General features: G+C 51.0%; 1 protein-coding gene across 13 annotated transcripts in view; it reads right to left on the bottom strand.

Annotated features, from left to right (window-relative positions):
• The window catches only part of RAP1GAP2 (RAP1 GTPase activating protein 2), a 215,481-nt gene that overhangs the window by 10,427 nt on the left and 177,731 nt on the right, over positions 1 to 27,323 (bottom strand). For all 13 annotated transcript variants that reach the window (XM_082370628.1, XM_082370634.1, XM_082370633.1 and 10 more), the window contains 9 exons: positions 25,265 to 25,365; positions 23,011 to 23,140; positions 20,625 to 20,780; positions 15,640 to 15,711; positions 15,038 to 15,124; positions 13,545 to 13,679; positions 4,609 to 4,746; positions 2,732 to 2,850; positions 73 to 186 (listed from right to left, as the gene is read on the bottom strand). In XM_082370628.1, coding sequence (XP_082226754.1) covers positions 73 to 186; positions 2,732 to 2,850; positions 4,609 to 4,746; positions 13,545 to 13,679; positions 15,038 to 15,124; positions 15,640 to 15,711; positions 20,625 to 20,780; positions 23,011 to 23,140; positions 25,265 to 25,365 — 1,052 coding nt within the window. The remainder of the gene's footprint in view (positions 1 to 72; positions 187 to 2,731; positions 2,851 to 4,608; positions 4,747 to 13,544; positions 13,680 to 15,037; positions 15,125 to 15,639; positions 15,712 to 20,624; positions 20,781 to 23,010; positions 23,141 to 25,264; positions 25,366 to 27,323) is intronic.

The raw sequence follows: 27,323 nt of genomic DNA, 5'->3' as shown, positions 1-27,323 counted from the left end.
CTGGAGCAAAGCACATATTCCCGGGCCCCAGGTGGCTAAAGCCAGCCCCCCCAACGACCACCACTCTCTTACTTCTCCTTGCTGGGGCAGATTTCCGGAGAGCTGGGATTGGATGAGGTCTCGGACTTTATCTCCTGAGAAGAGTGTCCGCCCTCTGGGGTCTTCGGGTTGCTGGATGCACTGTCGCTGAAGAAGTGAGGATGAAGAGGAGTGAGGCCGTGGGCCCAGGTCCCAACCCACCACCAGCACTCAGCACCATGGGGACCTGTGGGGCATAGTGCCCCTGCCAGAGCACGGCCACCGGACCTCCATTCCCACCCGAGCCCCCCTCAGACACTGCAACAGACAACAGAATTCTCTGCTCCATCAGGGGCTACTCCAGGCTCCTGGGTGAGAGTCAAGACCTATCAAGCAAGAGTCCTGGCTTGATGTCCGTGAGCCCAAGTCCACCCCCCACCCAAGCTGGCCATCCCACCCAGCAGAGCTCCAGGTCAAGGGCAGGCCACAGAGGGAATGGAAGGGGTCTGGGACATCCACCCAACAGGGAAAAAACCCAGTACACATGGGTTCCTCAGGGTGCTGGCCGGGCCACCCGCTGCTTAACTCCAGGGGACACACTTCACACAGACTGTAAAATGAACGTTCTGGATCCGGGTGATGAGGTGGCCCTTGTGCTGGGACGTGGGCCACTCCCGGCCCGGGGCTCCAGGGCTTCCTCCTCCTCTAGTTTACCAAAGACCATGCACAGACACCCACTGTTTAGCCGGTGCCCGCTGCTGGGGACATGATGGGCCTGTCCTCAATGCACTTCTATTTTTATAACAGCTTTACTGAGATATAATCCACATACAATTTACCCATTTAAAGTGTGCAATTCAATGGTTTTTAGTATATCCACAGAGTCGTACAACCATCACCATGATCTAATTTTAGAACATTTTAGTCCCCCCTAAAAGAAACTCTGGACCCACTCACAATCACTGCCCATTCTCCCCTCCCCCTGGCCCCTGGCAACCACTTGTCTACTTTCTGTCTCGATGGATTTTCCTATTTGGGACATTCCATATAAACGGAATCATACAATATGGTGTGGTCTTTTTGTGACTGACTTCTTTCACTTAGCATAGTGTTTTCGAGGTTCATCTGTGTTGTAGCAGGTATCAGTACTTCACTCCTTTTTGTTGCAAAATAATATTCCGTTCTATGGATATACCACATTTTATTTACCCATTCAATGAGTGACGAACATTTGGACTGTTTCCACTTTCGGCTATTATGAATAATGCTGCTATGAACATCTGTGTGCTAGTTTTTATGTAGACACGTGTATTCTTTCTCTTGGGTACATACTTAGGAGTGGAATTGCTGGGACATTTTGTAACTCTCTGTTTAACCCTCTGGTGAACTGCCAGACTGTTTTCCCAAGCAGTTGCACCATTTTACATTCCCACCAGCTATGCACAAGGGTTCCTAATCCTCCACATCCTTCCCAGCATGTGTTATTATTTATCTTTTTGTTTTATAGACATCCCAGAGGCGAGAGGTGCCTCAATGCACTTTTAATGAGGTCGCTAATGACCTCCTAATTGTCAACCCGAGCAGGGGTTTGGGTCATTGAGCTGGACTTCTCTGCGTACCTGACACAGCTGCCCCTCCCTCCTGGAATGCCTCCTCTCCTGGCCTCTAAGATCCACTCCCTCACCCCTACACCTCCAGGCTCTCTCCTCTCTCATTTTCTTCCCAGTCTTCTTCACCAGCTCTTCTCTCTCCACTTGCCCTTAAACGCAGGTCTTCCCCAGGCATTCTACACACCCCCCTGTGTGGTCGTATTCCTTGGTCCCTCTTTAAACACCACCTCCACCCCCAGGGACTCCCATCGCTTCTTCTCCAGTCAAGGCCTCTCTCCTAAGCTCAAGACCTGCAGTTCTGACCACCCCCAATTCTGCCCTTCTCTCCTGGGGGGCCCACAAGGACTCACTCACATGTACAGGTTCCAAACAGAGCTTTTCATCCCCCTCCATAAACCTGGCCCTGGTCCTGCACACCCAAGCTCAGGGGATGGTGCCATCCAGGGCTGAAGACAGACAACTTGGAGGCCTGGACATCGGCCTAAAAGCCTCCCTTTCCCTCACAAGACTGTAAGCTTCTGGAAGGCAGGTTTGCATCTTCTGTAGCTCTGTCAGAGCACTGAGCCCAGCACACGGCAGGCACTCAGCGATGCTGCTTGCCGAATTAAATGACAAGAGGGCTCAGTGATTAAAGGATCAGAAAGACCATTAGCAGGAACTGGTTAAGTATGATGCAGTACGAGAGTTGCTTTAAAAAAGAGAGAGAGAGAGAACATTCTAGAAGCCCAGAGGAAAGTTTGATGAACTCCGCCTGGTAGAATCAGGGAAGGTTTCCATAAGAGCGGACATTTGAGTAAGCACTGAAAAAGGAGGCAAAGAAAAAAAAGAATCCAAGCAATGTTTCTAGTTTGGGTCAAAAGGCAACAAGGACAACTTTGGAAAGTCCTGTGCAGAGACCAGGCAAATCTGCCTCGGTGGATAAGGATCTGAGTGGGTGACGGGGGTGTGCAGGTCCCTGGAGGGACCAGGGTCAAAAGGAAGCCATCTCCTGAACCTATGCAAAGCCCTCCCCAAGGATGGGTTGCATCCATCTGACGGCTCTTGCATCCATCTGACGGCTGCAGCAGTGGTGAGAGCTGACAAACCCCACAAGGGACAGTTACCATCGTGTCCGGCTGTCCCCTTGGCCTTCAGAGCCCGTGTGCAGACGGGGGAAGAGCCCCGACCTCCGCTTGATGGGGCTCCGTGACTGGTTCTTCGCTGTTGCCACTGCCACCGGAGGCTGCCAATGAAACCGCCAGAATGAGTGCTGACCACACCCCCAAACCCAGCTCTCCTTCCTCTTAGCCCCCTTTCTGGCCTACAATAGGTCCTGCAATCCCCAGCTGGTCTGGAGGAGATCCCAGAAAACAGCAAGCCAGCCAGGAAGGTTGGGATCTAGTAATGGGATCTGGGACCCTAAGATTCAAGCCACCTGCAGCATGTTTTCCTGTGTTCTTAAGCCAAACCTCGTGGCCCCAGGTAACAATCTACCAAAGACCAGAATTCTTGGAGGAACACGGGGTCAGGGCCACCCTAAGGAGAGCCCTGCATATTTATAAGGACAGGATGACTCGGGGTCACAGACTGAGAACCACAAAGCTGAGAGCCTGGGGAGAGGCCTGGTCCAGCCTCACGCTTTACCAGTGAAAAAGCTGAGGAGCCGAGGGGTGAGGAGACTCGGCCAAGGTCGTAATAGCAAATCAGCAGCAGACGAGCACAAGAGCCCATGGCTCCTGACTCTCCATCAGCTGCTCACAAAGAAATGGGTCCAAGCTGGTGTCACAGTAATAAGACAGATTGGGAGCAGCAGATTCAGGTCCACACGCAGCCCCGGGCAAAGGGAGCCCCCCAAGAACATGGCCCTGCTTCGGCCACACACAGGGGGACCACGGAGAGGTGCGAGACTGAGGAGGGGGAGACAAGAGCCTACAGCCAATCTCTAGAGCCCACCAGGCTTCTAACCCAGGCCCCAACTTCTGCCATCCACATGCTGTGCAACCTTGGGTAAGTGACAAAACTCTCTGGGCCTCAGTCTCTTCATCCACAGAATGAAGATAACTGCTCTGCCCTTCTCACTTCACAGACGTTCTGGGAGGAACAAGGTAATAGCTATGAACATATTTGGTAAGTTAAATGAATTATGCAAGACCATTTAAAATACTAATCATTGGTATCATGGTGGATGTGTTCCACTATGAAAAGAAAAAAAAGAGGGGAGAGGAAAGGAAGAGAAGAGAAAAAAAAAAAAAAGAAGAAAGGGGAAGAAAAGACTAGTCTATACAAATCCAAAGTCCCTTTGCTTTTTCAAAGGACTGACTGGTTCCTTCCCTGGCCAGCCCCTGGTGTGAGCAGACCACACTCAAACCCACAGACCTGCCAGGCTTTCCTTGGGAACCGTCTACACAATGACTAAGAGCTTCGACTTTGGATCAGGGAGACCTGCATTCAAATCCCAGCTCTTCAGCTTACCTGGGTGGCCTGTAGCAAGTTACTTAAAACCTCTGGGCCTCCTTTTCCTCAAGGAGGAATGGAGAACCAACACATCAATACCTACCCCAGACAGCTGTCACAGGATCGGATGAGATAATGTCTGTGAACGACTTAACTCAGTGCCTGGTGCACAGCAAGTGGACGGCAGTTACTGTTACCATTAATAATAACAAAGCAAGGACACTCTTCTCACAGTCACGGGTTCCAAGCTCCCAAGCAAAGAAACTCGCTTCAGGCCCATTTTGCAGGGTCGGCCTTCAGGAGGAGGCCCAGTTGTCGAGGAAACTCAGAGAACAGGACAACGGGAGGGCCTCTAGGCCGGGCCAGCCCCAGGCGCTACCCGGGATGGAGGCTCCATTTCGGAGGGCAGGGCCTGGGCTCAGCCCCAGAACAGCCTCCGTTTCCCTCTGTCGTCACTGGTCTCATCACCTGGCCCAAGCCTCCCCCGCTGAGGCCTGGGGGACCCTCCCCAGGACCCACGTGCTGCCCCAGGGCCTGCGGCTCTCACCGAGAAGGTAGTCTTGGTGGCCTCCGTGCTGTTATGGGAGATGCCCCCGCTGAGGCTGCCGGAGATGCCCCCGCCGTGCTGCTTCTTCTGGCTGCTCACCATGGTCTCCATGGAGTGGCTGCGCACACGGATGGCCCTCTGTGGGGAGAGCAGGGGACGGGGGCCTAAGCGTTGGAGTCTGGTCCCTCTAGCTGACCCTGTCCCACCTGACAGGGTCTGCAGACACAGCCTTCAGCCTGTGCACACATATTCACACACACACACACTCTCTCTCTCTCTCTCTCTCTCTGTGGCCCACACTACAGTCACTACAGTTTGCAGAGAATTTTCACACATTCCATCCTATGCTCTGGGCACGGGTGGCTCTTTGCAGGCAGAGGCGAGGGGGGACACCGGCCAGGGGGAGTCTGAGGGGTCAGTGCCCCAGCTCCCAGAAAGGTGGACAAAGGCTGTTATCCTCATCTTACAGGTGAGGAAAGTGAGGTTTGGACAGCTCACTAAACCCAGGTGACCCTGGTCTAGTTACCACCTCTCCAAGCTACAGCTTCCTCATCTAAAACGGGAATGATGTGCTCCATGCAGGATCCCCCAATTTGACTCTTTTTTTGCAGCAAGCTAAGTGTGCTTCTGTGTTTAAACACTGGATATCCCTTCTGCCGTCATGCCGAAGTGCACTTTGTGCAATGTGGAATACGTTCGCCTTGCTGAACCACAAGGAGCTCTTACTATTCTGTGCATCAAGCCTTCCCTCACACTTGCAGAGGCTTAAGAGGTTGTGAAGACAAGCCTGCGACCTGGCACAGCTGCTAGTGGAGGAGATGCACACTCAGGCCGGGCAGAGGCGTGGGGTCTCTGGGAGCACAGAACTGCTCAGGCCCACTTAGGGCCACCGAAGAGCAAAGGGTACGTGGGCAAACAGTGAAGTGTCCAGGAGGGGACAACCAGGACGGTCAGGGGCTTGTCACAGAGCATGCAAGGATGAGAAGAGCTAAAATCAAGATTGCTGAGCCAGCAGCAGGGAGGGACCTGCAGGCCTACGTTGGTCTGGAACTGGACTCAAGGGCAGTGGCAGTTCTCAGATCGACCCAAGGGAGGATTTCCTGACAAGGGGAGTCCCACAGGATCCTACCTAGCATGTGGATGACGCTCCGTGGTTCTGGAGGCCTTCAAAGATGACCTGAGAGTCTAGGTAGGGAAGTTTCTCTCTAGTAACCCGCAAACCCTCCCACCACTTCCCTTTAATCACTCATTCAGTCACTCAATAATACGGCCAGGTGGCAATGCAGCTTAGCAGTCACAAGCATGGAGTGCCAGGGTCCAACTGCCAGAATTTATATCTGGGGTCTCTGTTCCATCACCCATTAGCTGGTGCCCCTGGTAGGTTCCTCATCTTTTCTGAGACATGCTTGTGAAATGGGATGGAGGAAATCTACACTGTGGGGCTGTGGTGAGCTTCCATATAGAGCTCTTAGCAGAGGGCCCGGCACATCGTAAGTACCCCATAAATGTGGCTATTCTTATTGTTAATCATAAGCATTTGTTGCGTGCCTCTCGTGTGCCCGGCACTGTGCCAGGAACTGGGAGAATAACGGGAAGGGAGTCAAAGAAGTGGAAGACACAGCCCCAACCTCCAAGGAACATACAAGTCATCTGGGGGAACAAGACACGTTCCTGCAAGTAGGGCAATGCTAAAGACCCAGGGCCCGCGGGTGCGCCCTCTGCATTCATTAGTCATCCAAGGCCCCAGGGCCTCAGGTCCATGTGCAAAGACACACGGATGAGGATATCGCTAGTTGCTCACATACAGCTGCCATCCCCCTCCCCCCACATCCCTTGCTGGCAGAGCCACTGTTGATCCAATGTCCCCCTCTTCCTCCATGAGACAAAGGAGTACATCATGATCCATCTAAGGTAGTCACATCACCCATGCCCTTGCCAGGGGAACATGAAGGGACATCTGCTGGGGGCTTTGTGGAAAGGTTTCCTCAATGTTCCCAAAAGAGATGTGACATGTCTGCTCCTGAAACCATAGCAGCCACCTTGGGGCTGTGAGGGGTCAAGCCTGAGAGGTAAAGCTGACGAGCAGGGGATGGCAGAGGGGAAAGGGGAAGGAGCCTGGGTGACCGTGAGCCACCTTGGGCCCTGCTTTAAGGGAACTAATGGATTTTCCTTATTGTGTGAGCCAGCAGAACCTCAGCTCCAGAAAACTGACGCAGAAGGACGCTGCTCTCATCCTCACTGGGTTCATTCCCGCACTCGCACACACGTGTCAGCTTACCCGCTCCACGTGCCAACCTCCAGATGGTCTTGTGTGGAAGAACTAACCTCCTTCCCTCCCTTGAAGTATCGAGAGAAGAGCTTGGTCTATGGCAAGGTGGCCCCAAGAAATTAGCACGAATGTTGTTCCCAAACCAAATAGCAGATACCCCTGGGGTCTCTCCCCAAGGTCAGGAATTCTCTAAGCTCTGACCCAGCCAAGGACCACAACCCGCCTGCCTTTCTGTCCTGACGAGGGAAGCTGATTCAGAAACGAGGACCGTTTGCAAATAAGCATGGAGCCTACCAGCCTTGTATTCCTGATGATGTCACCTAGGCTCTCCCGTCTGAGCCAAAGACACCCCTTAAGGGACCTCATCTCTCTCCCTCTCTCTCCCTTTCTAGACCACAGAACAGAGTCACCTAGCAACAGTTTCCTGCAACATGGTTAAAACAGCCAGCACATTCTATTCATTTCATCCCGCAAAGATCATTAAGTCACGAACCCTTTGGAGAACTGAGGGCAGGAGAGGTGGAGTACCACTCTGAGGGGTCCCTGGATAAACATCAAGTTTCCTTAAATGAGTCAAGTGCTCCATAAATCTCAGCATCATTTCATTCCATTGGTGCCCTCATGTGCCGCCACCACTACAGTCATCAACAATGACATGTCAATTAATCATTTACATTCTAATCTGTTCCTCGATGTCTCTTTCCAGAGAAGATTTGACATGGGTCATAAGCCCTGTGTGATGGTATCTGGTCTACTGAGCTCCACATACATGATCTTATTGAATCCTGCCACTCTGAGATGCAGAGAGGATGGCACTGATAGAAAAGGTCCCGGTACTTCCCTGGTGGCGCAGTGGTTAAGAATCCGCCTGCCAGTACCGGGGACATGGGTTCGAGCCCTGGTCTGGGAAGATCCCACATGCCACGGAGCAACTAAGCCCGTGTGCCACAACTACTGAGCCTGTGCTCTAGGGCCCACAAGGCACAACTACTGAGCCCACGTGCCTCAATTACTGAAGCCTATGTGCCTAGAACCCTGCTCCTCAACAAGAGAAGCCACTGCAATGAGAAGCCCGCACACCGCAACAAAGAGTAGCCCCCGCTCGCCGCAACTAGAGAAAGCCCGTGCACAGCAACGAAGACCCAATGCAGCCAAATATAAATAAATAAAATAAAAGGTCCCTAAAGGTGAAAGATTACCCAGGTCACACCTCAGGTAAGAGATGGAGCCAGGACCCAAATCAGAACCTGGGCCCCAGATAGAAGGGTCCCAGGATCCCCAAAAGTGGTTCATATTGAACATATGATTCAACTGGTTGACGGACTAAGGGTGATGAGAAACCAGGGAGCTTCAGCACCTCTCCCCCCAGACATCTCCAACAGTCTGGGAAGAATCTTCTTGAGTGCCCTTGGTGCTGCTGTCTGAGTCAACAAGGTAAGCTGGAGGAGGTGATGGGCTGATGTGGAATTCCAGGGAGGTGCAGGGCGGCCATCTGCTGCTCAAAGCAAACAGGAAGGGGTCTGAATGCTGGTTCTTCCCAGCACAGTATGCGAACCTCTTGGAGACAGTCCCCTTGTCTGTAAACACGAGGATGACATAAAACAGGGTGTGTCCACATGACCGGACACCTGGTGTGTTACCTGCTTGCTCGGGGTCAGCCCTCCTCCCCCACCCTTAGGGACCGAAGGAGAGAGAGACTATGGCTACCTCAAAACCCTAAAATAATGCTTGATTTGGACAAAATCACCCAGTGACAAGTATTCCACGTTTCAATGTGATATAGAGCGGGAAGTACTAGCCTTTTCAAGCTGGGCAGAAGATCAGGTAAAGGGTGAAGACAAGAATGGAGGGCAGGGAAGAGGGAGGCAGGAGGGAAAGGGCACGTGAAGCCTTTGCAGGGGCATCAGCTCTGCAGGGACCATCTGGACCCGCTCCCACTCAGCGCCTGTACATCCAGGCCATGGTGCACCACTCCTCTGCTTGCATCTTCCCAGGGGCAGGCTGCTCACTGCTTTCAAGGCTGCCTGTTCCAGCAGCGGACAGCCTGACCTCTGGAAAGGTCTTCCGTGCGCTGACCTGAAGTCTTACCATTTCTGGCCCCTGGAGTCTTAGACTTGTCTATTCCACATTTCACACAGCTGTCCCTACCTGTCCTCACAGTCTGCTCTCCTCCCAGCCAATCACCATCCCCAGTCACCAGGGTTTCCCTGCCCTCAGCTCACCTCCCGGCTTACCTTCGAAAGAGTTCTCCTTGGGGGGAGTCAAAAAAGAGAGAGGGAGTCACTTTCTCGGTACCTGCTATGTCACTTCATTTCAACCAGGGGGGATGAGCACCAGTTGGTATCATCGAGGGAGTACGTCTCCTCTGGGTCAACCACAAACCTCGCTTGCTTACATGGGTTTCGTGTGTGTTTCAATGTAACAAACTCAGTGCACAGGGATGAGCACGGAAGGGGACATGCCTATCGGTACCAGGCAAGCAACCGAGGCAGGGGCCCTTGGAGAGAAAGATGCTAATTGCTGTCTTGCTGAGATGGCTCCTAATCAGGAAGTCCTAGGTCCAGAACAGGGTCTTCTGTCCCTCTAGCAGCCCAACGGGAGAAGGAACTATCCCTCTGCATCTCCACCCCGAAAGACCAGAGCTCCAATCCATGAGCTACAGGGCTGCCCCGCCTGCAGGTACCTCTGCAGGGACTTCTGCAGCCTGGTGCTCCTTTCCTGCCACTAGGGGTCAGATCAGACCAGTGCATCAACTATCACAGTCCCTCGGACGCTGGGAGAAAGTCACCTGACAACTCCCTGTTTGCTGTGGTCCCAGTTCCAATGACACTGGGTGACCTTCCCCTCCCTGGTCCTCCATCCCCTTTCTGCATGATGAGGTCGGCAGAGGACAGGGCCAGCTCAGTGTTTCTTAAAACATGGCTCACATTTGTTTTAGGTACAAAGCATGTGGATACATCAAGTAGCATCACTCATTTCATTATGGACCAATAAAAACACCATGAACAGCTGGCAGTGCCTGAGAATGACATTTGAGAACAACTGTCTAGAGATCAGTATTTTTCAAAGGTGAGTAATGTACACTCCTTTATAAAGAAAACACTTCTTGCAAGACTCCAAAAATATGTCCACGGACCTCCAACAGCAGTGGTCCCATGGGCTGCATTTGCAATAAACCTACTTATTCCATAGAAATGTCTCTTAATTGTGAGTTTAATGGCAAATATATATTTAATCTAAATATATATTTAGATTATCATCTAAAGTAAAAATGCTAAATTTTAAAGTGTTCGTAGAACTAGCAGATTCCTGAGAATATCTCCAAGCACCTCAGTTTGAGAAGCAGGTGTAGATGTCCATAAACCAATGGTTCTGTTTCTCATGAGAGAAAAGCTTAAATTAGAGCCAGTGGGACTGAAGTAAGATGTGAAGAGCTAATCTAAGTAGTGTGAGGTGCCAGGCAGCACAGCCCAGGGCAGTGATGGGTCTGCTCCTTGGGACAGAGACAGAGGGTCACTGCCCTGGATAGTGGGGGAAGAACAGCCACAGAGGCAAGGGCAGAGATGGCTGAGATCACTTTTAGTCCTAGGAATTCTTGGTTATGTTTCCCTGAACCTGTGAGATGAAAATTTGACAGGAACGAGATGAAACGTGCAACTTTTCTTCCTGGAGTCATTTCATGCACCATTCCTACAAGAGGGATCCCATGGAGGTCTGGGTGAGGAACTCCAAGGGAATGCCAATGATTCTGACACACAGCACCATCCTAGGGGCCCATGAAGAAATACCAGAACTAGAGACAGTTTCCTGAGCTGGGTCAGACCACAGGCCTGGCCACAGGCAAGACCCAAACATCAGAATCCCTCAAGCCACTGGGCTCCATGCTGCTAAGCCTGGCCTGCCCCCAGCTTGGGAGACGTGAGGGCAATGACGGAAGCGACAGGGCAAAAGAGTAAACCCAGCAGGATTTGCAAAAAAGCTGATCATAACCGGCAGAGCTCTGAAGGCTTACTCTGTGTGACTGACCATGACCGTGACTGCGTGACTGTGACCATCCCCTCCCTCGCCCCGCAGTGCTACCTCGGAGATAAGCCGGGAAGCAGAATGCAGAAGCGGGTCTATCTTCAGCCTACAGATGGAAGGATTTAGGGCGGAAAAGATGAGTTCCCTGGATTATAGGATCAAAGACAAGCGATGATAAAGTCTTGAAGTATCTCTATTGGAAAGCCCTTTAAGTCAGACCCTGTGGAGTCAAGGACAGATCAACTGCTTCTCCTGCTGGAGGGAAGGGCCTGGACAAATGGCCCTTAGACTCACAACCTGTCTGTAGCTGCTGGGCCATTTTATCCACTGTCCACAGCCTATAAGCTTTTCCAGGTTATAAAAATATTTGAAATCTGAAAAAAATAATTATTAACTCCCAAATACAGAAAGAAACCTGCAAAACTGAAAGCAATTTGCTTCATTACATGTCTGCAAAATATAACATGAGGTCAGCTAGTCAACTGTAGCTCAAGTCTTACATCAATTACATTGACTGTGGGATGCGGGAACAGTTTGATACACTTGCTATGATGGGGGGCAGAGCCTACAAGGTTTTCCTAATGACCAGGTGTCACGTTCACCCCTCTCTCGGCTGGGCTAGCCAACCTGGCTCCCTCTCTCCTCCCCTTTCATCTCGTCTCTTATCCCTCATCCCCCTTTCTTCTTGATTTCCCAATTTCTATTTCATCCTGGCTGCCACTGTCCATCACAACGGAAACAGATGCCCCAGGAATCTCCCACCAGCCTAGGCGAGCAGCTCAGCCCCTACCCCCACCCCCATGAGGAATCTCAGCAGCTGGCCCCAACTAGGCCATCAGAGCCCTGCCCTGCTCTCTGTGGTCCAGCCTGGCAGCGAGGGACGGACCCCAGGCTTGCCCGGGCTGGGCTAGCATGGGTGGAATCTTAATGGAGTCGGGAACCAGGAGGCAGTGTCATGTAGCTGTTAAGAACACAGGCTTTGGAATCTGGCAAACCCAGATTCAACTCCCATGTCTGCTGGGTGACTTGGGACAAATTGCTTCGTCTCTTTGAGTCTTAGTTTCCTCACATGTAAAATCACACCCATCATTATTAAAATTGGGTACGAATTATCATACCAAAATTATTATGCCCATAATAATAGCCTTCCTCACAGGGCACAGAGGGCAGTCATGAGGCTTTCGATGGAATAATGTATGTTAAGCTTTCACTTTCCATGAAAACAGTAATAACAGCTAACACTTCTACTGAGCATTTCTTGTATTCCAGGCCACATGTACTTTTCCAGGCATTATTTCAAGGAGTCTTCCCACTGATTCCATGACAGAGGTCCTATTGATCACCCCTGTGCTGTTGATAAGAAATCTGTCGCTCAATTGACATATATACACTACCAAATGTAAAATGGATGGCTAGCGGGAAACTGCTGCATAGCACAGGGAGATCAGCTGGATGTTTTATGACAGCCTAGAGGGGTGGGATAGGGAAGGTGGGAGGGAGGCTCAAGAGGGAGGGAATATGGGGATATATGCATACATAGAGCTGATTCACTTTGTTGTACAGCAGAAACTAACACAAAATTGTAAAGCAATTATACTCCAATAAAGATGTAAAAGAAAAGAAAAGAAATCTGTCGCTCAGAGACTTTAAAGACCATGTCCAGGATCGCACAGAGCTGGGATTCTAATATAGGCAGGTCTAACCCTCACCCCACACATACCGCCACCAAAATGGTAGCTTTACAAATCATTCTGCAATGGGCAATCCAGCAGAACACTGACCTAAAAACCAGAAAATCTGGGTTTGAAACAAGGTTCTACCTCTCCTGTAGGTGTAATGTTTTGAGCAGCCCTTCAGCCTCTCTCAGCCTATCCCCTTGTGTGTGAGTGAAAAATAACAAGACCCAAGTTCTGCCAACTGCACAGGATTACAGCCAGCCTCAAATCGGATGCTGGATGTAAGTGCTGGGTGGACCAACATGCACTTGGCAAGCATGTGATGATGAACCTTTTTTACCCCATGCCAGCTAAGTGTCTGTCCAAGCTCTACTTGAATACTTCCAGGGACAGAAAGCTCACTACTTATTTTAGTAGCTCACTCTGGCTAGAAAGCTCTTCCCTTTGCAAAGTCCCCGAGGACTTGCCTGTAACTCCATCCCACCAGCCCTGGCCAGGTCCTCCATTGCCCTGGCAACTGGGAATGATCCTTGCAGTCTCCCACACTGGCTGCTGAAGATTCCTAAGGCTTGTTTCCTTGTTCCTGCCATCCTGCCCTGGGCTCCCCTACCACAGAAAGGGGCAGATGAAAGCAGGAATGTTCTTGGTTTGCACGGGCTCCTCTCCTGCTACTAACTCTTCCCCTGTTCCTTCTTACCAGACTCCAGGAGTCTGATGAGGAGATGATCCAGATCAAAGAAAGGATGTGGAAGATGCCAGAGACACTGTCATCTGCTCTGACCACTCACACTTCCTGAGACCCCTGCCCTCTGCAAACATCTGTGATGCCCCTGCTGGTCCTGCCACCTCTGGCTGGCACTTGGGCTCTGGTCTCAGGGTCACGTGGCCTTTGCCCTGCTGTCGTCCCTTGTTTGCCCAACCCCCCGCCTCCCTGCCCTAGCAATCCCCAGCCGCTCTTGTGCCCGTACCTTAAAAGACTCCAGGAATCCCCCATGGCCCCCATTCTCAAACTTGTCCTCTTCTGGGCCCAGTCCCAGCATGGCCTGAGTGTGGGCGTGGAGTTCATCATGAAGGTTGTCCAGGAGGGCGGCCCTCGTCCGGTCCTGGAAGGGAAGAGGGTGGGGGCTGTGAAGCTGGCACTGACGGCAGAGCTGTGCCCCCTCCCTGGGGGGGCTCCCGACACCTGGCCCAAGGGCTGCTCTTCTGGCCAACTGCATCCCAGCAATGGTATGGACCGATATCCAGGCTGAGATCCACACTCACAAATGCTGCAGCTAACACTACAGCTCCGGGCCAGGCCCTCTGCACTCTTCCCTCTGCTTCTTCTCCCTGGGCCATCCTGCCCTCCTATGGCTCTGCCTTGATGCCTCCTAGCCCAGATCTCTGCCCCAGGTGCCGCCTCCACGTACCCAACTGCCCGCAGCTCTTCTCCATCCAGATGTGCGTCCAGGGCCATGTATACAGCCTCCAGGGGGCGCCATTCACATAGACCAGGACCAGCCCTTTCCACAACCCAGCCTTTGCCAGCACCTCCAACCAGCAGGTCCAAACAGAACTCATCTCCAGTGGTCCCCATGTCAGCAAAGAGCCCAAGACAAAGGCCCAAGAGCCACCCCACCAATCCCACTTAACCCTACCCTTATATACTGGCGTCCATCAGGTCTTCCTGATTCTGACCATTTCCTGTGCCTGGTGTAAGCACACTGTCACTGTCTCTTTTGGACTCCCGTAATAGCTTCTAACTGGTCACGCTTCCTGCCCTCCTCGCCTTCAATCTATCCTCTCTCCCACCTCCTCCTGCACTTTATTAGGGACTCATCACCTCTAGTTCTAGTTGATCTGACCCAACTAGCATCCCTAGGTGGGCCTCCCACCATTCCAGGCCCCACATGAATCCTCCTTAGGCCACATCCAACCCTCTGCAGTGCCCTCACAAAGTCATGCTCTGAATCTGCCCGGCCTTTGCTCATGCTGTTTCTCATGCCTGGAATAACCCTCCCCACTCTTTCCTCCTGGCAAAAGGTTCATCAGATATCCAGACTCAGCAGCTCAAGAGCCACCTCTTCCAAGAAGCCTTCCCTGAACACACCCTCCATTCCCCATCAGCAGAAGCAGCCTCTGTGCTGGTCTCCATCACAGTCCAGCGCACTGCATCATACCTGTCTCCCATCAGCCTATGAGCTCTATAAGGGCAGAAACTGTGCCTCACGTATCCCAGTATCCCAGGGAACAGAACAGAGCCTAGCACACAGTAGATACTCAATAAATGATTGGTGAATGGTTGACTAGACCTAAAGTTTGGATGGAGTTCCCGCAAGAAGAAAGAGCTCCATATCAACACAAGGCTGAAGGCTTAGGGGGGCAAAGATGGTGCTTCCCCACCTTAAACAGCCCCCAAGAATAGACCCCCAGGAAAGGCTGTCCAGGAGGGCAGGAGGAAGATCAGAAACCGCGCTCTCACCTCCAGCTTTGCAAACTTGTCTGACTTGCAGCAAGCATTCTCTGCATTGGTGAGCTTGGTGAGGAGAAACTCCCTGAACTCCGGGCCCTGGAACAGACAAGACACCCCACCCTTAGCTGTTGCCCAAAGGGCTTGAGCCACAGGAAGAGGTAGGCAGAACAGGGGGTCTGGGGAGAGCCCCTGAAAGGTCCCTTGCCGACATTTCATCAGTTGTAGCCCAGCCTAAGCCCACCTGCTAAGACGCTAACATGGAAACCAGCTTCCCTGGTGCTGGGAAAACCAACCCTCCACACCCACAGTGGCATTTCCATGACTGGGAGCCATCTGTGCCCAAGGCTCCTGGGACTGAAGCATGGCATAAAAACCCTTCTTTTAGCAGAAAGACAACGCCAGTATCAAACACCCTGACAAAAGGCCCTGTGCTGGGCCAGGCTGGCAGCACAAGGAGAGGTGGGGAGAGACCCCAAGTGAGGAGATTCCCCAACCCTGCTGAAGGTTCTCCTAAGGCTCTAGCCCAATTCAGCCCCCCTGCAACCACTGGCACTCAGGCGTGGAAACCTGGAGTCTCGGACATGAGAGGAGCAGAAAGGAGAATTTCTTACCTTCTGGAAAACAGGGGGGCTGGGCAGAGGTGGGCCGAAGGCAGGCACGTCTTCCCGTGCGGTGACTGCGACCTGAAACACAGAGGCTCGGTGTGGGCCAGGAGGGAGGAGACCCAAGCTGAGGATGACGAGAGTTCCGAGCCCTGGTCCTAGGGGACTTACTCCCCTTCTCCTTCCTCCCCTTCCCAGAATACAAATAAAGAACCATCATTAGCACAGCCGAGTCACTGTTCCTAGAAGTGGGGCTGGACCGCGTGGAGCCATCCCCATACCCTCATCTGCATTCCTGGAGGCCGGAAGCAAGTTTGGCAAGACGACTGGACAGGGCTGAGGAGCAGCCTGGAACCCTAATTCTAATGTAGTACAAGAGCCCAGGAGATGCTATCTCATTACCTCATTCGACCGGATGCTAATCCTACAGAGAAGGCATCGGCAGAATTATTAGCCCTGGATTCCTGATGAGGAAACAGATGCCCAGAGCCGCGGAGCCTCAAAGGCACACAGGAGATCAGCCCCAGAGATGAACAGAGAATCCAGAGCGCCCCGACCCTGCTCTGGGGTTCTTTCCGACAACACTGACTCCCAAACCCGGACAGACGTCAGAATCACTTCAAGTGTTTAAAAATAAATACCGATTGCATGGGCTCCACCCCAAACCTACTGAATCAGCAGCTTTGGGGTGGAGCCAGGAATCTGCAACTATGAAACGCACCGGAGAGCTTCTGTGTGGTCAATGGACTGGTGTTTGGGAGCCCTGGTCTCAGACACAAAGGGTCGGTCAGGCCGGGCAAGGCTGGAACTAACAGAGCACCAGGGCCCAGCCTGGGAATTGGGGGTGGAAGGACACCAAGGCGCTCTGTGTGAGGGTCTCCCAGGCTCAGGACAGGCCCCACACCTCCCTCTTCCCTCTCTGCACGGAGGTGCCCTGGTTTCACCTGTTCTCAGCCCACGAGGCTGCAGGCCTCTCTGGAGACTCTGCCCTCTCCCTTCCCCGGCGGCTGCGGACGCGAGCCCAGCCCTGGCATGCCGCCAGCCTCCCCAGCCTGTGAAGTAGGGCAGATGCAGAGTCTGCCAGACCGGGTGAGCAGGCAGCTCGGAGCCAGGCCAAGGAAAGGCCCTGCCAGGGTCTGCAGGGGAAGGGAGCGGGAGAGGGCTGGTCAATATGACTCTCTCCCCAAGTGCAAGACTGTCCTCATGGCCCACACGGCAGTGCCCAGAGTCAGGAAATGGTATGTGCTTGGCTGACGTGATTTCTGGCTGGTTCCAGCTGCTAAACAGTTCCCCCTCCACCACCCACCGTGCACCCGTGGCACAAGTCAAGAATTCCACCCAAGGAGCCAAAACTGGGGGAGAGGGAGGGGGAAGGCCACTGACAGGCTGCTGGCGAGGATGAGGCCAGAGGCCAGGCCCAGCTCTCCCCTCTTCCCACCCCGATGCCCCCTCCTTCTCAGGCTTGCATTGGAGTAGTCTGTGCTGACTGGGTAAGTAGCTGCAGATAAGCTCTTAAATCCAACCGAGTCTCCCAACCAGACGCGCCCACGAGCCCACTGCAGCAGCCGGGCCAGACGGGCAGGAGACAGGATCCTTCCTCTGATGGCTATTCTCTATCCCCACGTGCTCCCTCTCCTGATCCCTTTCCAGCGAAACACCTGGGCCTTTGTTGTTCCCTCCTCTTGGGGACGGTTGGGTTGCCGAGCTGAAAGCAGAAGCTGCTTGAACACAACCTCACCTTCCTGTTTTCTAAATCCAGCCAAGGCCTCCCAGCAGGGGTGGGGGCAGGGCTTAGAAAGAGAGAGGCAGCAGGTGACTCTGGGGAAGAGACTCTTCAAGAACTGGAAAGCGGAAGGAGACAGGGGTGTGTAAGTAATAAGAATACACCAGGGAGGCGGGGAGCCTCTGAGGGCTCCAGACTTCATAAGATCCCCGCGTCTGTCCAAGCATGGCCTGGAAGCCTTAGAGAACCACAAGGTTGCTCAAGCAGCAGACCAGTAGTGAGGGAAAGAGGGCACACGGACAGGAAACCGCCTCCGGGGTCTGCTTCGCGTAACATTCCCGACACCTTTGCAGAACTTGAGGAGTCGGGGTAGGATGAGCTCAGACAGGGTGAGGAGAGAGTCCTAGCGATGGCTCAGCTGTAATTTCCTTCCAAGCTAGCAGGATGGGGATGAAATTCACATCTGAAACATAATTCGATGCGATGTTTCATGCACACCGCAGATCGTGGGGACAAGTTCCCACCTGCTCTGACAGCTCTGTGATGAAGACCACAGTCAGACCTGGACAGGACCCTGGCTCCACTGTTTCTGGGCTCTGTGGCCTCGGGCCTTAAGAAACTTAAGCTCTCAGCCTCAATTTGCTCCCCTGTAAACAGGGCCAATGGAGGCCTGCCTGGCCAGAGGCTTGGGAGAATTCAAGAAGACTGCTCTTAAGGGCCTAGCACAGTGTCCAACGCAGATCAAATAAGAGGTAACCACTGTCACTCAATGTTTTTTTTAATTTTCCCTGCTGACCTGCACCTAATAAAGTACACCTGAAATATTAGAGTTCTCCCAAACCACTTTCTAATCCACACACGCACACCCCTCTTTCTCAACTCCCCCTCCTTCCCCTCCTAAGCACGTCAGAACTGGAAAGAGCTCAGAGATTGCCTACTCCAACTTCCTCATTTCACACAGAAGGCAACAGAAGCCCAGAGAGGGAAGGAACTGGCCCAAGGTCACACAGCAGTCAGAGGCAGGGCCAGGACCAGAACCCCAGATTCCGGAGCCTCTCAGTCTGGGACACTTTCCTGCACATTCCCACCCCTGTCCTTCACCCCCTTCCTCTTCTTCCCTGTTGTTTGTCCTCCCCAGTGGGGGCCCCCTGGGGCACTGCCCAGGCCCCAAGGAAATCTCACCCTCCTTTGCCATAGCCCCTAAGCCCGCAGGGGTCAGCTAAGGTCCCGTGTCACCTGGACCCCCCTGAGGGATCTAACCATGTCCTCCTCAGCCTGCCCATCACCGGGGTGCTGCTGGGGCCGTGGATGGACAGAGCTTTGGGGAGCACCTTGAAGGGCTGATCTCCCTCCCTGCCCTCTGCCCCCCGACCCAGCCCCACTCACAGGTCTTGCCCTCCAGCTTCGATGTTTGCCTGGCAGGCAGAGCCCACATCACAGGGACAGCCCCGCTCTCCTGGGGAGAGCTGGGGAGACTTGGTAAAGACTTCTGGCATCAACGCTGGAGGTGGGGTGGTGCTTTCTTGGGTCTCTGATTTTTCTCTTTCGTATTTTCCTACTCTACAAAAGCTCTTGGAAAGTGGAGAGGCAGTTAGTTGAACTCCATTTCCTATCAGGAACTAAAAGCAAATACTAGACGTCCACGAGAGGCCTCATTCTGCCAGCAGAGGCCCAGCAGATGAGCCACACGGACATACATGACTGCGTGGCGGGCCTTGGGAGCCCTCCCATCACACAGCTTTACTCTGAGGATCCGTCTCTGCCACCACTGGCTGTTCAAAGAACCAGGTGGCTGTCTGAGTGACCCAGTGGCTGAACTGCACTCACAGCCCCTTCTGTCCCTTCCCTAAAGCTGGTTCTTTATGTCACTTCCAAGTGCCCACACAGTAGGCACTGAATGAGGACACTTGCTTCCACCAACAAATTAATCAACCAGTTGTTTGAAATGAATGTCCCCGTTGGTGAAAGCCTTGAAGGAAAACACCCAAACCATGGCTTCTCCAACTTTTCAGCTAAAACTGCTCAGTGACAGAGGAGGATGAACGTGGGCATATAAAGGAATCAGCTGTCCTCAACAAGAGAGAGTGGGGTTTTTTTTGTTTGTTTTGGAAGCCTCCTATTTGGCTTTAAAGCTGATGTGAATTTTGTACTTCATACACCTGGGTGTGTGCTGCTATAACAATTATACAACATCATTTTTCTTTCCCAAAATATTCAAGCAAAATTGATATTCTGTAAAGATGGCTATGAAGTGGTATGGCCTCATGAACCCCAGGGACCAGCACTGGCCTAAGTTATTATATAGGAAACATTTCAGGCCTATGGTTTCCTCTTCCAGGCTCCTTTTCCCTCTCCTTTACAAGAGTGGTTCCTAACACTGTGGGTAACAGGGAGTTCTCTGAGAATTTGAGCTATGGCTTCTCTCCCCAGAAAACACAAAGAAGCATGGGAACTCCACATTTTGCACTTATCTACAAGGAATACATAACAAAAACTATCTAACATCCACTTTAAAAACCCTGCCTCGGTCTATCTCCCTTGGGTCCCATGCCCCCCCAACACCACTGTGATACAGAGAAACTGTTACCCAAGAGGCTGGAATTGTTCCTCATGGGGAAGCAAAGGAGAGGGTTGGCGACACAGACATCAGGAGGGGACAGGATAAGGGCAGCTGAGGCTCATCTACATCCGTGAAGATTCTGAGCCAATGTGAAAGCCCACTAATGGGTCAGGAGGTTTAGACCCAGATGCTCACAACCCCACCTCCCTGGGAGTCTTCAAATTAAGATCATTTGCCCAGAATGGCTAAACCAGAGGGGCCCACCCAGTGGCCAGGGTCTACCCTGCTCTCCACCCTTCTCACCATGAACATCTCTCCCTTTCCTTTCTTCCCTTTGTTTGTTACCGCCTTCTTCCTCTCCCCTTTCCTGACAGTCCTCTCCACTTTCTCTTTTCTGCTCTCCTCTGGCTCTGCCTCGCTCTAGCAAATGGCATTACCAGATTCCACATAGGGACATGGGGTGCTTCTCAACCCTTGAGTTAGAGGCTGTGAACCTGAAGGCAGCAAGATGGATGAGGTGACCTCAGAAGGTGCTCTCCAAGAATCTGGCTCGCAAACCCCAGAAACCCGAGAACTCGTGGGACATCTATCACATTTTGGAGGATGGTCTGAGGAGCCACTGAGCCCTGGTGTTGCTCGATATCGCTGATTCCATGAAGTGTGGTGAGGTGCCTGGGCCCAGCACCTCCTCCGACGGGACTTTCTCCCTACCTTGTAGGATGGGGTCTCCGTGCCCGGGTTCTCAGCCTGCACGACAATGTAGGCATGTAAGAAGTTGGAGGCAATCATATCTGGGACAAACGGTGTGTTTTCTTCTTGGAAGATGATGGCCACAATGTCATTCCCAATGTGTCTCTTTCTCTGGAGCTAATCAAAAAGTGTTCCATTGTTATAAGCCAGTTAGGAACATCCTGAAAACAGAATAGGTCTATATAGGAAATTCCTCATTATTCTATCATTATACATAAACCCCGGAACGCTGAGACCTCTCTCTCCAAGGAGCTTTTTCTTTCAATCTCTAGAAGCCACTAAAAAGGAAAAAAATGAGGAAAATGCCTACGTTGTCAGGAAGAGGCTGGCAAGCTTCTTACTGAGCTCTACAGCACGTAGACGTAGCCCTGACTCAGGACTCGCGGAGACTAGTTAAAAAGTGAGGCCGGGTTTTGCCCTGGGAGAGCTTGTAATTGATCTGGGAGAGACACAAACACAGGTGGAGCCACCTGAGAACACTAACAAAGCCACCAGCCAGCAAATGCTAAATCAGCCGCTACCCACAAAGTGCCTGACACTATGGGGGCAGAGAAGAGGGCAAAATCAGAGGCCTGGTAGCAATCTGAGAGGGCTTCCTGGAAGAGGAGATTGGGAGAGAAGGGAGCACTTGATGGAAATGTGGATGAGCAGGAAGGAGGGGGCAGATCATCCTACACCAGAAGGGAGAAGAACCATGCTCAGAGAAATAGGGGCAACCTGGCTTGGTGGAGGTCATGGGAGAGAGAGAAATACAACCCTGATTCAGCATCCCAAGCTCTGCCAGGTGCTGTCACAGGTGATCTCAATCCCCAAGCACCTACTGTGTGCCAGGAACCATACTGGGCTGTTGCCACGCAAGATTTCAAATGTTAAGGCCCTCTTGTATACCAAATCCAGGCTAGGTGCTTACCTACACTTTGTTCCTTTATTAAACACCTACTGCACGCAAGCTCTGTTTCCCACTGAGTTTCTCACTTACTGAGCACCTGCTGTATACTAAGCCCTGTGCTGGGCACTTTTACAAATTGTCTCACTTAGGGCACACACATCATCCCATTTCTTAGGAAGAGAAATTAACATGTATTCAGTCCTTGCTGAGAGCCAAGCTCTGTGCACATCCCACTTAACAGGTGACACTGAGAACAAGCCAGGCAGAGAACAGCCCTCAGTCTTAGGCTGGGGCAGTGGGTGAGGGAGGCTGTGAGGGAACAGAGCTGAAGGTAAAACACTGAGAGAAAACCTACTTTGGGTACAAAAGGAATCCTACTCCTATTTGTTTCTGGAACATTCAGTAGTTATTTTAGAGCCAAACTGCAGTCTCCTTTGCCAATTTCCTTTTTTCCTAAGAAGCCAGGCACTATGTTTACAATATTACATCTGTGCTCCCTCCTGGGTTCCCTGCTCAGAAACAAATGGGTCCGAGTTTGGTGAAAAGCCTAGCTTCCTTCCTTATCTTCCTGGAGACTGAAATGGTACAAAGAGTGGGACGGGGCAAATGGGACCACAGCCAGGGACCAGCTGCTGGTTTCAGGGCTCAATGAGAAAAAAAAGCCAGGTCCTCCCCGGGGACATGCAGCTGTCAGGAGCAGCAAATGAGAGGGAAAGGAGGAATACACTGGAAGCAGAGGTCTCATCCAGGGTTCTCCAGTCAAGGAAAAGGCTGGATTCCTGCCCACAGCAGGTGTCCTAAGAGGTAAGGCTGTATGACTAGACAAGCTGGAGAGGGGTGCGGGGGTGTCACATGCAATAACCAGCTTGACGTCTCTGGGCCAGGAAGAGTGGCCTGGACAGAACAGTCATGAGGTAGGAAGCCTGTCACAAGCCAGGCATCGTACTGAGCCCCACAGTCAGAACCTTACGTGATCCCCACCACAGCCCTCTAATGTACGTGGTGTTATCCCCATTTTACAGATGAGGCAAATGAGGACACAAGATTACCAGCTTGCCCAGAGTCACATACCCCTCAGTGGCAGAGCTGGCTTCAAGCCGCCACCTGCAGACCCCATCATGTACTCTTTATCACCAGCCTACACGATCAGGGCACCTGGGCTTTGCTCACAGCTCTGCCCCTGATCACCTGGGAAACAGTCTTTTAACCACTGTTTCCCCATCAGTCACAGTGGGATAACCAGCAGCCCTGTCCCGCCTCCCCCACAGGCTGCTGACCTGCGGCCTTGGTGGAATAACACAGTAGTTCAGGTTTTGATAAGAGGAACAAAGTTGAACAGACGGGCTTCTTGATTATGAAAATGGGGAAGGCGGCCTCGGTTCTCCAGGGAGACCAGACCAGACGCAGGCTTTCACCTCACACGCCCCAGGCTCCCGAAGCCATCCTGAACCCGGTTACCTGCTGGGTGTCTCCCTCGGTAAACGGCAGCTTTGTGGAGACGTGAAACATGATCTCCCTGTCCCGGAATATCGTGTACACTGATTCCACCCCCGTCTGTCCATGGGTCACATCCAGGCCTCCTCGGAAACTGTCAGGGAAACGGGAAAGTGCCAGGGGAAGAGGGAGAAAGAGAGAGAAGGGAAGTGGGCAACTTGGTACAACCTTCCCTAAGGACATGGGGGCAGGAGAATGAGAGGATGTGGAAGAGTTGAGGGCAGAGAGACTGTGATGCTGGGAAAGCAGATAAGGCTCATCTTCTAAGCAGATGAGCCCTGGCTTCTAACCGTAAATTACTATTTAAAAGACAAAGGCAGAACCTCCATTCCAAGCCTTGGCTGTGTCCCCTCCACACCATGGGAAGAGAGGTCATCCGTCCATCCACAACCCCAGACAAATGCCGTCCCAGCTGCTAGTGCCCCCAAGGCTGGGCATAAGCCTTTGCTCTCTGCAAGGCTGTGTCCAGGTCCTCAGCCCAGAGCCAGGGCAGCCGTCCATCCTATTGGATGGTGCTGAGCCCCACAGGAGTATCCGGAGTCAGCGAGAAGAGGGGACAGATGCTTGACTTCTACCCAGCCAGCCCCAGATATGGAGACCCCACCACAGCAGCACCCAGCTGGGAGGTATCCAGGGAGGTCCCTTCTCTGGCTACCTCCTTGCAGGCAGGAAAAAAAAAATACTAAGGAACTGGGTGGGCTTCTCAGAGCTGCCCCTTCTTCCTTTATAGAAACATGGCTGCTAGCCGTGGCTCATCTTCTTCAGCAAGGAGAGTGGGATACATGTTCCTTTAAGAAAATGAAGTAAAACAGATCCTGAACATCAGGTCCCCCCAACCCCAAGCACTGTAATACAAGCCAGAAATGTGCTCAGCCCCACATGGCGGAAAACACATGTGGCCAGGAGTTAGGTGCATTCAGGTTCTAGACCAGCTTCTGCCACTAAGTCAGCACATGACCTTGGGCATATTACTTAATCTCTCCAGGCCTCAGTTTCCTTTCTCTTGAAAATAAAGGGATAGGATTACATGACCTCTGGGGTCCTTCCTGGTTTTAATATACTTCATTTCATCAGTTGCAAGATGGAACATTTTTTCCCATTTTAACCTCTCTGAAATCAGGATATATCTTATAAGGATGGCATCTCAGAGCCAATGGAAGGTGGTATAATAAGAACAATAACAATGACGACCAGTGCTTACTCTGTCTGCGTGGCACTGGCCTAAGTGCTCCACGTGCATTATCTATTTCAATTCTCCAGCAAGCTTCTGGGGTCAGTACTACCTTTATCTCCCTTTTTACAGACAAGGAAACTGAGGCTTGCAGAGGTTAAGTCACTTGTTCAAAGTCATAGAGCTAAGTAGTGGCAGAGATGGGATTTTGACCCATGTGTGACTGGCTCCAGACAGCAGTGATGACCTTGAAGGGGGAGGAAGAGGAGAAAAGAAAAAGGAGAAGGAAGAGGAGGAGAGAAGGGAGCAGAGGAAATAAGTGATAATCAAGCACCTACTCCATGCCAGACACAGAGCTAGTGCGTTCACACGTTAGGACATCCTGTTAATGCGGCTGCTGAGGTGGGAAATTCTGAGGGCTCAGCCGTGTGCCAGCCACAAAGCAGAGAACAGGCTGGCCAGGTCCGAAGGCCTTCCCCAAGTGTTGCCTTTGTCAAGGAACATCAAAGGCCAGAGCTTTCCAAGAAATAGCCCCAATATTCTTTCTGTCCGCTTAGAGAGCCATACACCATTGCATAGATTCCTGCCAGAGGGATTACGGTATTTGCACCAACTCTTAATTAACCATTCTTTTTGTGTCTTATCTAAAATGGGTCATTTCCCCCAAAACTACATAGGGTCCTCTTTCCGGAATGCCTAGCAGGTGAGTGACCTGCTCACCTGGAAGGGAAGGTGGATTCATTTTACTCTCAGTCTGAGCCAACTGTAATTAGGAAGGCAAATCTCAGGTGGAACGATTTCATCGTGCATCCTAAGGGCAAAAGTCAATGCCTTTCAGACCATCTGTCATTCAGGATTATCCCCTGTACCAGCGATTCCTTCGAGATGCAATCAATGAATGTTGATCATTTGCTGAAAAGTGATCCCATGTTCCTTGTGCGTGTTGTTAACTCTCACATGCCACCCCCTGAAACTCCGCAGTCAGCCCTCACCCTTCCTCTAGGGCCTCATCAATAGGGGCAGAGCCATCACTTGGCTAAAACCCACCCTTTGAAGTCCTGCAGCGTGATGGTGTCTCCCAGCAGATCTAAGAACTCCTTGAAAGCTGGGCTCTCCTCACTGTTCCCAAACAGCTCTTCCTCCAGGGTCTGAAAGAGAAACAGGATCAGGAACAGGAGTTCAGAAAAATAAGCCTTCTCGTTGCTGCCAAGAGAAGGAATGTGATTGTCCAGATACCTGGTCCCTTTCTTCCTTTCCCCATCCCCCTCATTTGCCATCCAGTGGCTCTGTCATCCACGGGAGGAAGGACTAATAGAGGCTCACTCAACAGAGCTGGATTTTGGGGGCTGGTTAAGGAGGACTTTCTATTTGAACAAGAGCTGCTGCTCAGTTTAAAAACAAAAACAAAAGGCAAAGCTGAAGCAAAGAATTCTTAGACTTGATACCGAAAACCAATCCAAAAATGAAAAATTAATAGTTGGACTTCTGACTTTAAAGGACTAGTATCTAAAATACATAAAGAACTCTGAAAACGCAACAGTAATCAAAACCACAATGAGGGACTTCCCTGGCAATCCAGTGGTTAGGACTCCACGCTTCCAATGCAGGGGACACGGGTTTGATCCCTGGTTGGGGAACTAAGATACCGTGTGCCACGAGGTGCAGCCAAAAACAAACAAACAGACAAAAAAAAACACACACAATGAGATACCACTCACACCATAATCAAAAAGAAAGACAATAAGACGTGTCAGTGAGGATGTGGAAAAATCAAAACCCACGTACGTTGCTGGTGGGAATGTAAAATGGTGCCATCTCTTTGGAAAATAACCTGGCAGTTCTTCAAAAAACTAAGCATAGAGTTACCATATGATCCAGCAATTCCACTCCTAAGAATATACTCAAGAGAAATGAAAACAAAAGTCCATACAAAAAAACTTGTACACGAATATTAGTAACAGCATTATTCATAAGAGCCCCAAAGTAGAAACAATCAAAATGTCTATTAACTAACAAATGGATAAACAAAATGTGATATATCCATACAATGGAATATAATTCATCCATAAAAAAGAATAAAGTTCTGATTCATTGCACAACATGAATGAACATTGAAAACATTATGCTAAGTAAAAGAACTAGACATTGAAGGCCACATAATATGATTCCATTTATATGAAATGTCCAGAACAGGCAAATCCATAGAGACAGAAATAGATTTGTGGCTGACAGGAGTTACAGAGTATGAGGATGATGGGAGTGACTGCTCATGGGAATGGAGTTTCTTTTAGGGGTGGTGAAAATTTTCTGAAGTTAGTGGTGATAGTTGCACAACTCTGTGAACATACTACAAACCACTAAATTGTACACTTTATTGAGATATAAATCACATGCAATTGTGAATTGTATGGTAGGTCAGTTATACCTCAATAAAGCTGTTATTTAAAAATTTTAAATTCAACAGTAAAAAAAAATCCAATTAGAAAATGGTCAAAAGACATGAACAGTCATTTCACTCAAGAGGATATACAAATGGCAAATAGGATGTTCAATTAGAAAAGATGTTCAATGTCATTAGCTGTTAGAGAAATGCAAATTAAAACCATGAGATCTCATTACACATCTATCAGAATAGCTAAAATGAAAAATAGTAACCACACCAAATGGTGGCAAGGATGTAGAGAAAATGGATCACTCACACATTGCTGGTAGGAATGTAAAATGGAACAACCACGCTAGAAAACAGCTTGGCAGTTTCTTACAAAACTAAACATATAATCACCATACAACCAGGCAATGGTACTCCTAAATATTTATCCCAGAGAAATGAAAACTTCTGCTCACATAAAAAACCTGTATATAAATGTTCACAGTGGCTTTATTCATAACAGCCCCAAACTGGAGACAATCCAGATGTCTATCCCTCAATAGGTGAATGGTTACACAGACTGTGGTACATCTAGATATACCATGGAACACTACTCAGCAATGAAAAGGAACGAACCATTGATACACTCAGAAACTTGGATGAATCTCACTGAGTGGAGAAAAGCCAATCCCCAAAGGTTATATATTGTATGATTCCTTTTATACAACATTTTTGAAA

Source organism: Balaenoptera borealis, assembly GCF_965194805.1.
Source record: "Balaenoptera borealis genome assembly, chromosome: 20".
In the NCBI taxonomy this organism is placed as follows: Eukaryota; Metazoa; Chordata; class Mammalia; order Artiodactyla; family Balaenopteridae; genus Balaenoptera; species Balaenoptera borealis.
The sequence above is the reverse complement of the archived record's forward strand: the minus strand, read 5'-3'. Positions and strand labels throughout refer to the sequence as shown.